Here is a 13,922-nt window from a genome sequence, read left to right as displayed (position 1 = left end):
GACATGTACGTGACGCTAAGAATCATTTCTTTTCGTCTCTTATCTGAGAGAATGACTTTTAAAAAGAAATATTACGGCATGGTAAGAGACAGGGGTTAGATACTTATGCAACTGATTTCGGATGCATGCTTACCCTAAGGCTAATAAAAAGTCGTTTTAGAAACAACAATGCTCTTGCTTGCTTAGGAGTCGATATTTTTGGGGAGTTTTGTGATTTTGGGCAAAATAACACGGGATTAGATTATATACATGACACTGTCTTAAAAGTATTGTCATTGATTGGATGTCAGGAAATAAAGAATAAAGTTGGTCTTAAACAGACCGCGCATTCTGACAAGGTCGTATTTAAGGAAAGTGTTGTCAATTTACGCGACGAAAAATTGTTCTTGAAACACGCCACTTTAGAAGCTTGTCCCCCGCAACACATTAGTCAGCGAAGCCGATCGAAAGTGGCTATAATATTTCATGTTGTCTAGCATACATTATTATTATTATACATTATATGACTAGCAACTTATATCAAGCATACATTACCACCTTCCATGCCAAGAGTTTTTCAATATTGATATGTAAGCAATGGCGGTTTTAGGCCTGGGGGGCAGCTATAAATTTACACTCCTATGGTATACCTTGCTCCCCCCTTGATTATGAGGCCTAAACCACTACTGCATGTAAGGAATGTTTCACCCTCTCTTTTTGAGCAACTGCAGGGACTTAGCTTTTTAGCTAAATACATACTTAACTTTCAAAAAGTTCATGGTAATTTAACTTAATTCACAAATTTTATATTCACCAAACAAAAGTTATAAACATGAGGAAATTTGTACATTTTAGAAAAATGGCAAAATCTTGATGCATATCACACCATCAAATGCAAAATATACCTTAAAGCGGGACAACATCTATGAACACTTTTAAAATAATACATTTTAGAAAACTTCTGTTGAGTTTACTGTTTTGTTCTTAGCGTACTATTGGTAACTACTGTCACTATTTTCAGGCTTTGATTTTTATGATGATTTTCAAGACATCTTCCAAATCATTGACGAAACTTTAAACCCAACTCCCTCTACAAGTTTCAGCGATTGTCACACATCCCATAATCAGTGGGGATCATGGCCAGAAGACCTCCAACTATACTCAACAGCACCTACAACCAACGTAACATATTCTCATGTCAATGAAAACTTGAATATATATAGGTCAAATTACCATCAGCCTTCATCTGCTTTCATACAAACAGAAGAACAAGTAAACATATCCCAAAATCATCAGCTACACAATTTCACTTCGAAACAACAAGGGAACTCATCAATGTACAGAAAAAACAGACTTGAACAAATAAAGGGACCAGTACCAATCGATAGAGTTCAAATGAAGATAAAAAAGAACAGAGAAGCTGTTAAACGACACCGAGAAAAAAGTCAGAAGGAACTTAAAGAATTACGCGAAGAAGTGAAGAAGCTAAGAAAATTAAACATGGAGCTTCAAATGAAGTGGACGGAGAATAGGCAATCTTGCAAATGCATGCAATAAGGAAGAAGACTAGAAAAAAAAATGTCAACTGGGTAATATTTATAACGCTAAAGAGAGAATGTTCTATTTCCGAATCATTTACTGAAATACATACACTATTTCTGCATGTTTTATGTTTACCAGTGAAAGCATAGCTAAGACTAGCAGGTTAGGATATTCATATCAATCACTGAGATAATCAACATGGAATTTTGCCTATACTAACTAAAAGCAAATTAAACATTTTTTTTTATTTAACACATACTGTGACACGATGACAATTCCTCTATTCGTATGGTTTAGCTTTAAACGGAGATACCCTGTTTGATTTCAAAATGGTCACTTTATTTACACAAAATCAAAGGTAAACACGTTTAAGTCACGAAAAACAAAAAAGAAAAAAAGACAAGAAAAACGAAAGACAATAATAAAAGCATCCAATTCAAAAAAGAGAATATATTCTTATAGTGTATTTAACTGTACCTACCATAAGGTGGAAGATATGATAGGATATCAATGGTTCTTGTTTATATAAGTCTTTGCTTTAAGCATTAGAGCACATAGAATGTTCTCAATTAAACTTTAGCTGAACTTGTCAAGCTGGGCTGTACCAGTTTTTTTTTTTTTAAGTATAAAAAGTGACCTTTTTTTTCAGTATTAAACATTATTTTTAGAGAATTTATTGAATAAAGTAATCCAGAGAAAAATAGAGCCTACAATTTAAAGCCAAAAACCTAAAATGTAAAGTAAAAACCTAAAATGAGCAGAAATAAAGTTATATAGCAGGTCAAACTTAAAACAAACCTAAAAAGAATAAATTAAAATTGATAATGAAGCTGAAGTTAAAAATAAGAGATATCACAAAGAAAATGAAGAAGGAAAAAAAGAAAAGAACAGGTTTTTTTTTTTTTTTTTTTTTTTTTTTTTTTTTTTTTTTTTTTAGCAAAGACAGCACAAATACGAGCATAATTTTTTTCAAATCTATTTACCCATTATTTCCTTTTAAAAATATATATATATATATATATATATATATATATATATATATATATATATATATATATATATATATATATATATATATATATATATATATATATATATATATATATATATATATATATATATACATATATATATTAAACATCAAAAATGGGATATTTACCTTTGCGTAGGATTGAAGTAATTTCCTGACGTATTCATATGAGGCATATTGTCTGTACTTAGATGGGAGCTCTTTCAGCTGGGCCAGTAGTCCATCAATCTGTTGTCGAAGTTTTCTTGGCTGTACTGAGAACCAGGATTTGTCTTTCATCTCGTCAATTTCAACCCATACTTTAGATAATTCGGTCCAAACACTTTTTAGATCTGTTAGTTCTTCTTGGGCGACATGAAGTCTATCTTCGCTCATCGATATTGCACCTGAAAAAGTAAGGAAAAAAGATTATTTCGGTTTAACAAAGATGCAGCTAACACGGAAGAGACAAAAGACTTAAACGCAAATATTACTTGTATTACGATTAAATTACGAAAAACAATTATAAACAGTTTCTCAAACGAAAGTAAAGAGCAAAGTTATAACTTAAAAATAAGACAAATCATCCTATAAATAAGGAAGACTACTGTCCCTCAGTCGTCCGATCATTACGCTAAACTTTACACAGTGTTTGCCACTCTTGCGAACAGGCAACAAATTGCCTTCAAAATACATCAACTGAAAAATTGATTGTTTAAAGTAAACACAACTCAATCCGCCCTCTCTAGATTCTACAACTACTAATAACAACTTATTGTAGCACCAAGGCGCCTGAGGCCGACACAGCTATGCACGCTCCTCCTCCACCCCAATCTATTTAAGGCCTCCTTCTTTACACCATTCCTTGAAGTTTTCATTTCCATTAAATCTTTACTTACGCTATCCTCCCACCCCAATCGGAGACAACCTGCTTTTCATTTAGCCCTAGACGGTTGGCCGAAAAAGACGATCTTTAGGAATCTGTTATACTTCATCCGCAGAACGGGCCCTAAACATCTCAGCCTTTCTCTTATTATAGCCCTAGAAAGCAGGATTCATCCATATTTTTCGAACAGCTTACTGTTTGAGATACGGTCATTTAGTCACATTTTTCGTAGAACCTATTGTTTGAAATACGGTCAGTTAGGCACTCAAAACAATCCGTGCGCTATTTCCCCGGAAAACATCTAGCAAATTCTCTTCTGTTTTTCGAAGCGCACACACTTCAAAACCATACTTGACCACTATCATCCCTGTAGCTTCCAATATTCCAATCTTAGTTCGCAGACATATCTTCCTATTCTTCTTAACCTTTTCCAGCTGTGAAAAAACACCCTGACCCTTGGCTAATCTACTTTTAACATCTTCACTGTACCCAATGTCTTTACCTAATGATACTACCTAGGTAAGTGAAGCTGTCCACTTGATCGATCTTTTCGTTACCCAATATCACCTCTTCATCTTCACTTATTCCTAGTCTTAGTAGGTTTAGTCTTCTTAGTCTCTCCCATTTCCTTTACTGTGCTCCTTAGGATCAAGTTCATCAGAACGATCCATATGCACGGGGATAGAACGCAGCCCTGCTTAACTCCTGGTTTAATACGAAACGAGCAACTAACCTCACTTCCTTAGCGAACGATATTACCTTCGCTAAAGCTCTTCTATCAGCAACGCTTGCTCACAATCTACAAAACTGAGGACCAAAGGCGTTTTATGACCCAGGCACTTCTCAATTATTGATACTACGAGTGAAAATTTGGTCGACGCATACTCTACCTTTCCTAAAACCACATTGTTCTTCTCTGAAAACTTCATATACAGCATCCCTAAGTCTAAAATATATTATCTTACTAAGCAATTTACTTCCTACAGAAACCAGGCTAATACTTCTATATTTACCACACTCACTCTAATCACTTTTCTCATAAATAATTTTAATTAAAAAAGACACTAGAACTTTTAATTTCTGTTTGAATGAGACCTCTCGCGACATTCTAGGACCACTCAGCCAATACGATCACCCTTGGGAAAAAAATAAATAAAAAAAATTAAAAAAATAAACACGCATCCGTGATCTTTCTCATGGCAAAAAAAAAACAACAAAATTCCACATTTATGCAGATAGGAGCTTGAAACCTCTAATAAGGTTCTTTGATACGCTGAATCTGATGGCGTTCTTTTCATTAAGAATCTACGAATTTTTGGGGGTGTTTTTCCCTTTTTTCAAAAATAAGGCAAATTTTCTTGGGCACGTAACTTTTGATGGACAAGATTAAACTTGATGAAACTTATATATTTAAAATCAGCATGAAAATCTGATTCTTTTGATGTATCTATTGGTATCAACTTTCCGTTTTTTAGAGTTTCGGTTACTATTGAGACGAGTCGCTCTTACTATACAGTTCGTCACCACAAACTGTTTGATATTAGCATTTATTTATAGCCCACTTACATCAAAAGATTAATAGTTAAGTAAAATTATAGAGGGGTTTGATAAGAGTTTTTCTAAAACTGCGAGGTATTTCCCCCTTTTAAAAAATCATAATCTTCAGCAACTTATCTCTAACCTCACAACCATCATAAAAAAAAAAAGAAAGATTTATCACACTATCAGCATCTGGAGCTTTATTATTTTTAATCCTTTTAGCACTGTCACTAATTCTTCCTCACAAAATATATCTTCCTTCACATCCAAAGCGTCACTAACTTTTTTTTCTTTTCTATATCTTTCGCCTGTAACTCTATCACGGTTTAGCACATTATAAAAATGTTCTGCCCATCTCTCTTTAAATCTTTCGTTCTCACTAACTGTGGCCCCGCTCCTGTCTTCAGCTGGGACAAGTCCATATAGATTATCCAATATCAATTTATTAACATGCCAGCACAACATTTTAGTATTATGACCTCTGACTGCATCTTTGGCAATTTCATAAATGACCTCCACTTCAAACCTCCTTACTTCACATTTTAATGCTTTCTCCACTTTCTTTACATTCCTCTTATTCTCATATAATCCATCGGTCAAAGGATTCTTGTACAGGCCTATTTTTCTCTCTTTTAAACAAAGAGAATTTTTACTAATATTCCTAGCTGCGTTTGTAACTTTCTTCCCCAAGACACCATCAACGCCTTCACAATGTATTTTCCTAAAAATTGCTCCATCCAGCTACTACATTGTCAAATTTCAAGCTCTCCAGTTTAGTTTCCAACTGTTCCTGGAAATTTTCTATCAAATTCTCATCCTGGAGTCTACCAACGTCAAAACTTCCCGGGAGGTAGTTCCCTTCTTAAATTTTAGGTTTAAACTAACCCTAGACCCTATTAGATGATGATCTTTAATTTTAGCATGAATAACAGCACTCCTATATACCCTTGTATCTTGCATAGATCCTGCCAGTCTTTGGTTTACAATACCATTCACTGTGATAAAAAAAAAACTTTTTTCTACTGATCTAACTTTGGAGCATTCATTCTTGAGGTTTTGAGAAAACAAATTAAATGTTTTAGAATAAAAATGTTTTTAATTCTGTTAATCTTAATGTTATCTGTTGTTGCTTTATTCTGTCCGCGTTGTTAGGTTGTTTTAAAAACTTCCACTTTCGGTTTACTTTCAATTTGATCTCTACACTGTTTTTGTTTTTTATTTTATCGGCTTGTATCTTCCACGTTTTCGCTCATAAAATGTAAGCTTTCTCTCATAACGCTGAAGAAGGGAAGCGGTTGTTCTTCCAAAATATTCATTTTGTTTCATTCAGTATTTTCGTTAGCCTTGTGAAACCCGATTCTAGTTTTTTCTTCTTTTTTGTTTTAGTCTTTGCTTAAAAAAACAAAAACAAAACAAATTGAAACTAAAATTTTTACGCAAAGAACAGAGAGTAGAGGTGGGTAACCTCCTATCCCCTTATATGAAGAATAATTACGACTATTTTTGACATAGATCTCCAATCTTTATTTCCATCTGAACAAAATTGTTTTTGCAATCTTATCATAAAACGATAACGTTTGTAGAGTTAAAGTCATAAAATGTAGATAGCGTTGCGCCGTTGAAGCTATGCATACCATGCTACTTTAGTTTAGCTTGTTTGTGTTGGAGATGTAGCTCATCCTGAGTGAAGATCGTTTCAACCATTTATGCAGTGACTATAGTGCTACATTTATTTATAAAAATTGACAGCAAAAGAAGCCGACGCTAGCCCGAAAAGCTTTCTGAAAAGCAAGCGTTTCAGTTCTGGACCGCTAGCGTCATCTATCTTCGAAAATTTAATGGCATACCAACTATACAAACCTAGCGAAGATGTCACGCCCGTTCAGCGCAAATCTAAAGCAAAGCGGAGTGGAAAACGGCGTGGGAAACGTGCAGGCAGGAGAGTCCAAGCACGTAGAGAGCGCTGTGTACTTCATGGTGGTTACCACTGTATACCGGTGATATCCATAGTTCAGAACAATAACAGAATCAAAAGGCCAAGAAATAACTAATACTTGACTATGTGTAGTAACTACAGAGTATTCAGCACCTATGCCAACCCTGAGACCTTACTCTCCTGATAATCCTGTGGACCACCTCCCCTCGAATAGTTCCCCTCCCGTACTAAAACCTGTAAAGCTGAATGCCAAGACAAATCTTCCAAACCTGATTCTTTGCAACGCCCGGTCTCTAACCAAAAAGGTTGATGAATTTGAACTTGTTTGCACATAAAACTTAGTACCATTACTAGTAGTTACTGAATGTTGGGACGTGACAACCGAAACAGGTGCAATCAAAGGATATCTGAACTTTTTTTAATACCAGACGAAATAGAGAGGGCAACCGACGTGAAGGTGGCATAGGAATCTATTGCCGCGAGGACTTACCATGCAAACAACTTGGTATCCCCTCAGATTCGTGCCACGAGACAATCTGGCTCTGGTGCAAGCCGAAGGGGCTACCAAGGACTTACTCATGCATCATAATAGCAGCGATATACAATCCAGAAGGTGCGCATAATAGGCGAGAATTAGTGACGTATCTGCAATGTCAAGTTGACAGTTTTCGAAAACAGTACAACAATCCAGCAGTTATCATAGCAGGAGACTTCAACTTAACCGAGAAAAAATGGATTTTACGTGTGTTGGACCTTAAACAAGTTGTCGATGTTCCCACTCATGAAAGTGAAAGCATACTGGACCTCATACTGACAAATCTCGAAGCGTACTATGAACCGCCATTTTCCTTAGGACCACTTTCAAAATCTGATCACAACATTTTATGCTGGAAGTCGAAGAACAGAAACCGTATGCCTAAACCAAAAGACTAGAATACTGTACAGACCACTGAGTAAAAGCTCCATCCAAGCCTTTGGCAGATGAATTGCGAACTTCGATTTTGCCACAATCTGTGCTATAACTAACATCGATGAAAAGGTCGGGGCACTATATTTGACTCTGCAACAAAAATACAGCGAATTCTTTCCTGTCAAAATGCGCTTGGTCTGTGAAACAGAAAAGCCTTGGCTAAACTCAGAGCTCAAAATAATGATCAAAAAACGATGCAATCTCCATGCTGTAGGAGAAGTATTGGAGGGAACAAGTTGAGAGAAAAAGTCGTTTCAGCCCTCCGCGTATTTAGGAAAAGGTGTGTACCGGAAAAAGTAGCTCCACTCCTCAAGTCAGATTCCCACAAGTGGCACGACGCAGTAAAAGGCTTACTGGGAAACAGAAGGGGACTGAAGTACGAATCAGCAGCATAGACGAGAGTTTAATCAGAGCCTCAGATGTTAACGAGTTTTTTACACAAATTTGCACTTCTTAACCCACCATAAATGACGAACAGATGAGCAATATCATCAATAGTTGTAGTGCCGATGATATTGTTGAAGTGTCCGAAATATCAGTCTTCCGTGAAATTGAACGACTACGTAACAACTGTGCCACATACCCAGGTGAACTCCCTGTGAAGCTACTGAAAGAGTACTCACCTTTTCTAGCCAAACCCATGACATCAATCATAAATCAGTGTTTCTGAGAACAATCATTCCCAAAACTGTGGAAAGCTGCCTATGTGCGGGTCCTTCCGAAAGTAAAGGCATCCCAGTCCTTCAACCAGCTGAGACCTATATCCATAACTCCGAACTTGGTTAAAGTGGCCGAAGTTTTATCCACCATGCCCTATTACAGCAGATTGCACCCTCAATAGACACTTACCAATATGGCTGTATATGAGGCAGTAGCACGACAATATACCTAGTGCAGATGTACTATTTGATAGTTTAGTGGCTGGACAGCCCAAGTAGTGTTATTGATTTACTTTTGGCAGACTACAGGAAAGCATTTGACCTTATAGAGCACCTCATTGCACTGACAAATCTAAAAGAGATGGGAGCTGGAAAAAATTGCTGCTATTAGTGATATTTTCTGCGAGGGCGACGGCAATCGGTATATCCGTTATTTGCCGATGATATCCGATCTGAGTGGACCGAACTTGTGGCTGTCCTCAAGGAACGAAACTAGCTGCCCTTTTATTCCTTGCAGTCATCAATAAAATCCTTGCAGAATTTGAGGAGCGTTTCAAGTTCGTTGACGACTTGTCTTCGCTTCTCAAATACATAGTAGAAAACGCAGTAGCAAAACAGCAGTTCGAACCAACACTTTTTTCGGACTTCGTTAACCAGTGTAAATCTAATAGCCTGCAACTGAAAGAGCAGAAATCCAAAGTTCTACGCTTCAACCCGTTCAAACGAGATATTACAATACCAGATGTTCCCTTTCCAACTGTTTCGTCCGCGACAATACTAGGCGTGATTTTTACAAGCGATTGCTCGTTTAAACTGCACGTAGACAATATCGTGCGCATAGGACACTACTCAATCCAAAGTCTAACGAGTATGCGAAGGCTGGGTTTCTCAGATCGTCAGCTCTTACTGGCTTATACGACATACATGAGGCCAATCCTTGAATATTCTTGTCCTGTCTGGGGTCCCCAAGCACAAAACACTGCGTACATGTCAGAGGAACTAGAAGACGCTCAAAAACGTGCTACTAAAATAATTCTTGGACCCAGGTATGAGAGTTACGAGCATGCCCTTCGGATTATGAGCTTGCTCACTTTGTTGGTCCGAAGACATGATTTGATAATGAGATTTGGGAAATCACTCATGTCAAACGAGAAACATTGCTCAATTCTTCCTCCAACCGCACCGACCCCCAAACACACCAGGCATCAGAACAGACTACAACCCGTCAAGTGCCGAACGAACAGATTTGCAAATTCCTTCCTACCATATTTTGTTAGTGCATTAAATAAGTGATATTTTTTTTTCTTAAATGAATGTAAACATAGAATAACTTGCATAATTTCTTAAATGAATGTAAAAATAGCATAATTTAGCGTTCAGTCTTGTTTGCTACGAAAGCTATTTGATTAAACGAATACCAAAAAGACATAGATTGATATTTTCTCACTTAAAAAAGGGATGAATATTTGATAATTGGGTTGTTATAACCAATAGATTAAAAGTATATATTAGATTGCTTTACAGTATCAATTATCTAATGTTCAAGAACTTTCAAACTTAAAAAAAAAAAAAAAAAAAAAAAAAAAAAAAAAAAAAAAAGTCAGTAGCTGGTCACCGACAGGTTATATTCTAGCCATGATATAAATGAGAATATATCCCCTATTAAGAGTAATAATAAATCTATTTTGGAGCAAAAACATAGTGAAACAACTTAAAACAATATTTTATAAGAAGCAAACAAAAATAACATTCAGATGGAAACTATAGCAGTTTGTCTATTAGATTAAACGTATATGGAAAAAGGATATCCAGAAGAAAACTCAGTAGAAGGATTATATTAAAAAAAAGCCTTTAAAGACAAGAAGCACTGCCAATATATAAGTTGACTTAAATATTTTTGTTCAAGCAAAGGCAGGAATGCACTGGTAATTAACGATACTTAAATTATGCATGACCCACTTGAAATGATTGGTATAGAAGGTCAGCTAAGACAAAATGTGGCCGAATATTTGACTTCTCAAAGTTACTTAATAGAGCAAATTGCCATGTAAAGGTAACTAAAGAGGAGCATACCAGTGTCTTGAAGCTCCAGTGCCTCCTTCGCCTTTCCAACACGATCTCTCTCTTCAACAAGACGTTGACTTTTGGCCTCTAAAAGTTGTAACTTCTGCAAAGCATCATGGGGACGCATTGATCCTTCTATTGGTCTATTAGATTCCCACTCTTGAAGATAATCCTTCGTCCTTGTTTCGACTGCTTTGTCCTCAGCAATTATCTTCTGTTGCAATTGCAATACCTTAAGAAGAAATAAATTAATAGGCGAAAAGGTATTTGGTCGATCAATTGGGAGGATGAGCAACAAAGCAACACCGAAACATCCAGTAGATTAACATCACATCACATTGAAAGAGAGAGAAAAAAAGGAGAAAAACTACGATTCTTAACCATAATATGTGACGCAATGTGTGCTTAGACACGAAATTAGCATCCTTTATGGCAAGCTCTTTTCTGAAAACAATTCCTCAAAAGCCAGACTTGACTTGACTCAGGCTTTCACATACCAATGTAACAGGTGCAAAGAGCAATTCTACCGATTTCTATCGGCACAGAAAATACAAAACAAATCATAAAGCTATACATAGACAAATAAGGAAAACAAATAAGCAGAAACTTGCACTAAAAAGAAAAAGATGAAACCAGACTCGAGCGTTTGGTCGTTTTAATACACTAAAGGAATAAGCTCCAAAGGCCATTCCTGTTTAAGTATCTGATCCTAAAAAAAAAGTATATAAAAAACAAGAAGCATGATCTGTTCGTCAAATCCTCAAATATTTTTTTTTTTTACAATATTGAGTTCAAAAATATGGATACCTTTTATTTCAGCTTTAATTTGAACTATATTATAAAAAATATTGCAAAAGAAGATCATACAAAAAATTCTTTCAAAAGTTTGAATTTCTCTATTCTCTTTCTCTCTCTGTTCCAGTCAGAAGTTTTTCTATGCATGAATATTATTTTGCATTGTAACTAAGTCATCGGGTTTCCGACTTTTCAAGAAGTCAGGATAAAATAATACACATCAGAATATTGAGCTATGTTTGTTACTGAACTATATACACTGAGCTATGTTTACTATTCTGAGATTTGTCGAATTCCTTGAGTAAGAAACCCAACTAACATCTTAAAGATTCGGTTAATACTAGTGCATATATACTCCCTAAAGAATAACTCGCGATATTGGGCCCGAACAAATAGTGAAGGAGTTAAAAATTCTAAATTTATAAAAATCGAAATATATTCCCTGGCAAGCGTAACCTGTTAAACTACGGACAAAATAAAATTTGCAAAAAGGACATTTGTTTTAAGGCCATTTGTTTAAGATGCCTTCAAAATCATTTTGCGAGCCTCAACGTCGGCTGTCCTTCCCAAAGCCGACAAAAGTGCACAAAATACTAAAATGATACTTCTTTGATGTTTTGGTTAATTAATAGAGGATCTTAAATGCGTCAACAATTAGAAAATCTGACGAGAGGCTAGTTTAAAATAAAGAAAAACCTGATCTTTTACCAATTGTTAAGCAAAGCACTGTCTATTCAGATTACCTGCATCCTAAATAATATGCCATCTGTGTCGACAAGGTTTTCAATCAAAAGAGGTAGCACCACAGGGATATAATATATATATATATATATATATATATATATATATATATATATATATATATATATATATATATATATATATATATATATACTCTCTATAAAAATAAATACAATCTAATTATGTAGTATAAGTCTAAAGATAATATGCAAAAATATGATAAGCGACGTACACTATTTCATCATCTCAATCTATCTAACTATAAACTCATAAAAAAATATCATAAACATCATATATATATATATATATATATATATATATATATATATATATATATATATATATATATATATATATATATATATATATATATATATATATATATATATATATATATATATATGAAACTGCTCCGTTTAATTGAAAAATAAAATTTACAATTTCTAACTATGTACGTTTCATTAAGTCTAAAGATAATACTTTAGGCAAAAACAGGATAAGATTTCCGGAAAGTAGGTGTCGGCCTTTAGTTTTCTGTCGCTTATTCGAAAATCTCATAAAAGCTCCGCAAATTATGGTAAGACCACCCAATCAATTCTAAACAGTTTGGCCACAAAAACCAAAATTGTTTATAATGGAAGAGACAGTACGATTCTTCAAGGTAGGCTACAACATCGCCTTCAAATAATTTGTGGATAATAGTTTTGCCTTTTTTTCGTCAAAAGGTCGTTTGTCATAATTTACTACTAAAACCACAAAACAGTTTATTGAGACTGAAAACATGAATCTACATTGGATATATTCATACAATTTTGACATATTATGGTTGCAGCAATAGCTGCAACACTGTAAAGAACATACCATAGCCTTTGATGAACAAACCATTAAAATATCTTTTGACAAAGATTCAAGAATGGCAATAATTGTTCCTGTTAAACTTAAAAGCAAAAAGTAATAACGCATAAAAAGAAGATAATTTTGACAAATAGTTTCAAAGCCCTAGCGAAATGTGACAAATCAATAAAAAGTATACAGTAGATACCATCATGTTGAAAACCCTTGACTAGAGGTTTTCAGACTCAATTAAACATTGAAAAAAATTCACATTTTACCTTGGAGGACAAGGATGCATCCCATATTTTCCCTCTACCACTAGCATGACATCGGAAAATCGTAGAACTAGTGAGCTGATTAATGAATCATTCGAAACCTATTGCCAATACTTGATTGCTTTTTGTGAATTCGTGTTGATAGTATTAAAGTAAGATGCAATTTTCCAAAAAAAAAAAACACTTTTTTGGATATTATTTCCGTATTTCGCCTCAAAATGGCGTTGGATCGATATGAAAAGAACACCATTAAATTACCATACGGTTAAAAACACCTTGCCCGAGGTTTTCAGCCCCCTTCTCAAAACACAAAAAAGCTAGTTCATGCTGTGCATCACCGATGTCTCCTTTTCTATGGATGAAACCTATTGATTTACATTTCCTGTCCGGACAAAATACTTTTCGATTTTTTTTTTATATATTATCATTTTTGACCATAAATATCTAACATATTTGTGGTCATAAATATCTTTATGATCAATGGAAAGATTTATTGATCTTTTATTCCTAATTACTAGAAAAAAAATAATTTAGTGTCAATGTGAAATGATCTCTACATATCTCATTCGATTGAAAAAAAAACAGTGGATCGTGCTCACGAGAACACTTTAAAGGGTTTTTTCCCGGTCACGGTTGTAGAGGTCAATTTTCTTTTCTTCATTCTTTGATAGTCGTTTTTCAAAAGATGACACC

The 13,922-nt window shown here is 34.9% G+C and overlaps 2 protein-coding genes across 2 annotated transcripts in view; one reads left to right on the top strand and one right to left on the bottom strand.

Annotated features, from left to right (window-relative positions):
- The window catches only part of LOC148946950 (uncharacterized), a 4,143-nt gene extending 2,501 nt beyond the window's left edge, over positions 1 to 1,642 (top strand). The window contains exon 3 of the mRNA XM_089097210.1: positions 1,001 to 1,642. Within this exon, the coding sequence (XP_088953336.1) occupies positions 1,001 to 1,536 (536 nt within the window). The 3' untranslated portion in view covers positions 1,537 to 1,642. The remainder of the gene's footprint in view (positions 1 to 1,000) is intronic.
- The window catches only part of Dhc64C (dynein heavy chain, cytoplasmic), a 275,177-nt gene that overhangs the window by 154,510 nt on the left and 106,745 nt on the right, over positions 1 to 13,922 (bottom strand). Inside the window, exons 18-19 of the mRNA XM_089096466.1 lie at positions 10,594 to 10,816; positions 2,681 to 2,937 (exon numbers count right to left, since the gene is read on the bottom strand). Of these exons, the coding sequence (XP_088952592.1) occupies positions 2,681 to 2,937; positions 10,594 to 10,816 (480 nt within the window). The remainder of the gene's footprint in view (positions 1 to 2,680; positions 2,938 to 10,593; positions 10,817 to 13,922) is intronic.

The sequence above is a fragment of the Artemia sp. Qi Xiang Cuo genome, chromosome 11 (assembly GCF_049724085.1).
Source record: "Artemia sp. Qi Xiang Cuo chromosome 11, ASM4972408v1, whole genome shotgun sequence".
NCBI classification, from domain to species: Eukaryota; Metazoa; Arthropoda; class Branchiopoda; order Anostraca; family Artemiidae; genus Artemia; species Artemia sp. Qi Xiang Cuo.
This window is presented reverse-complemented; position numbering and strand designations above follow the sequence as displayed.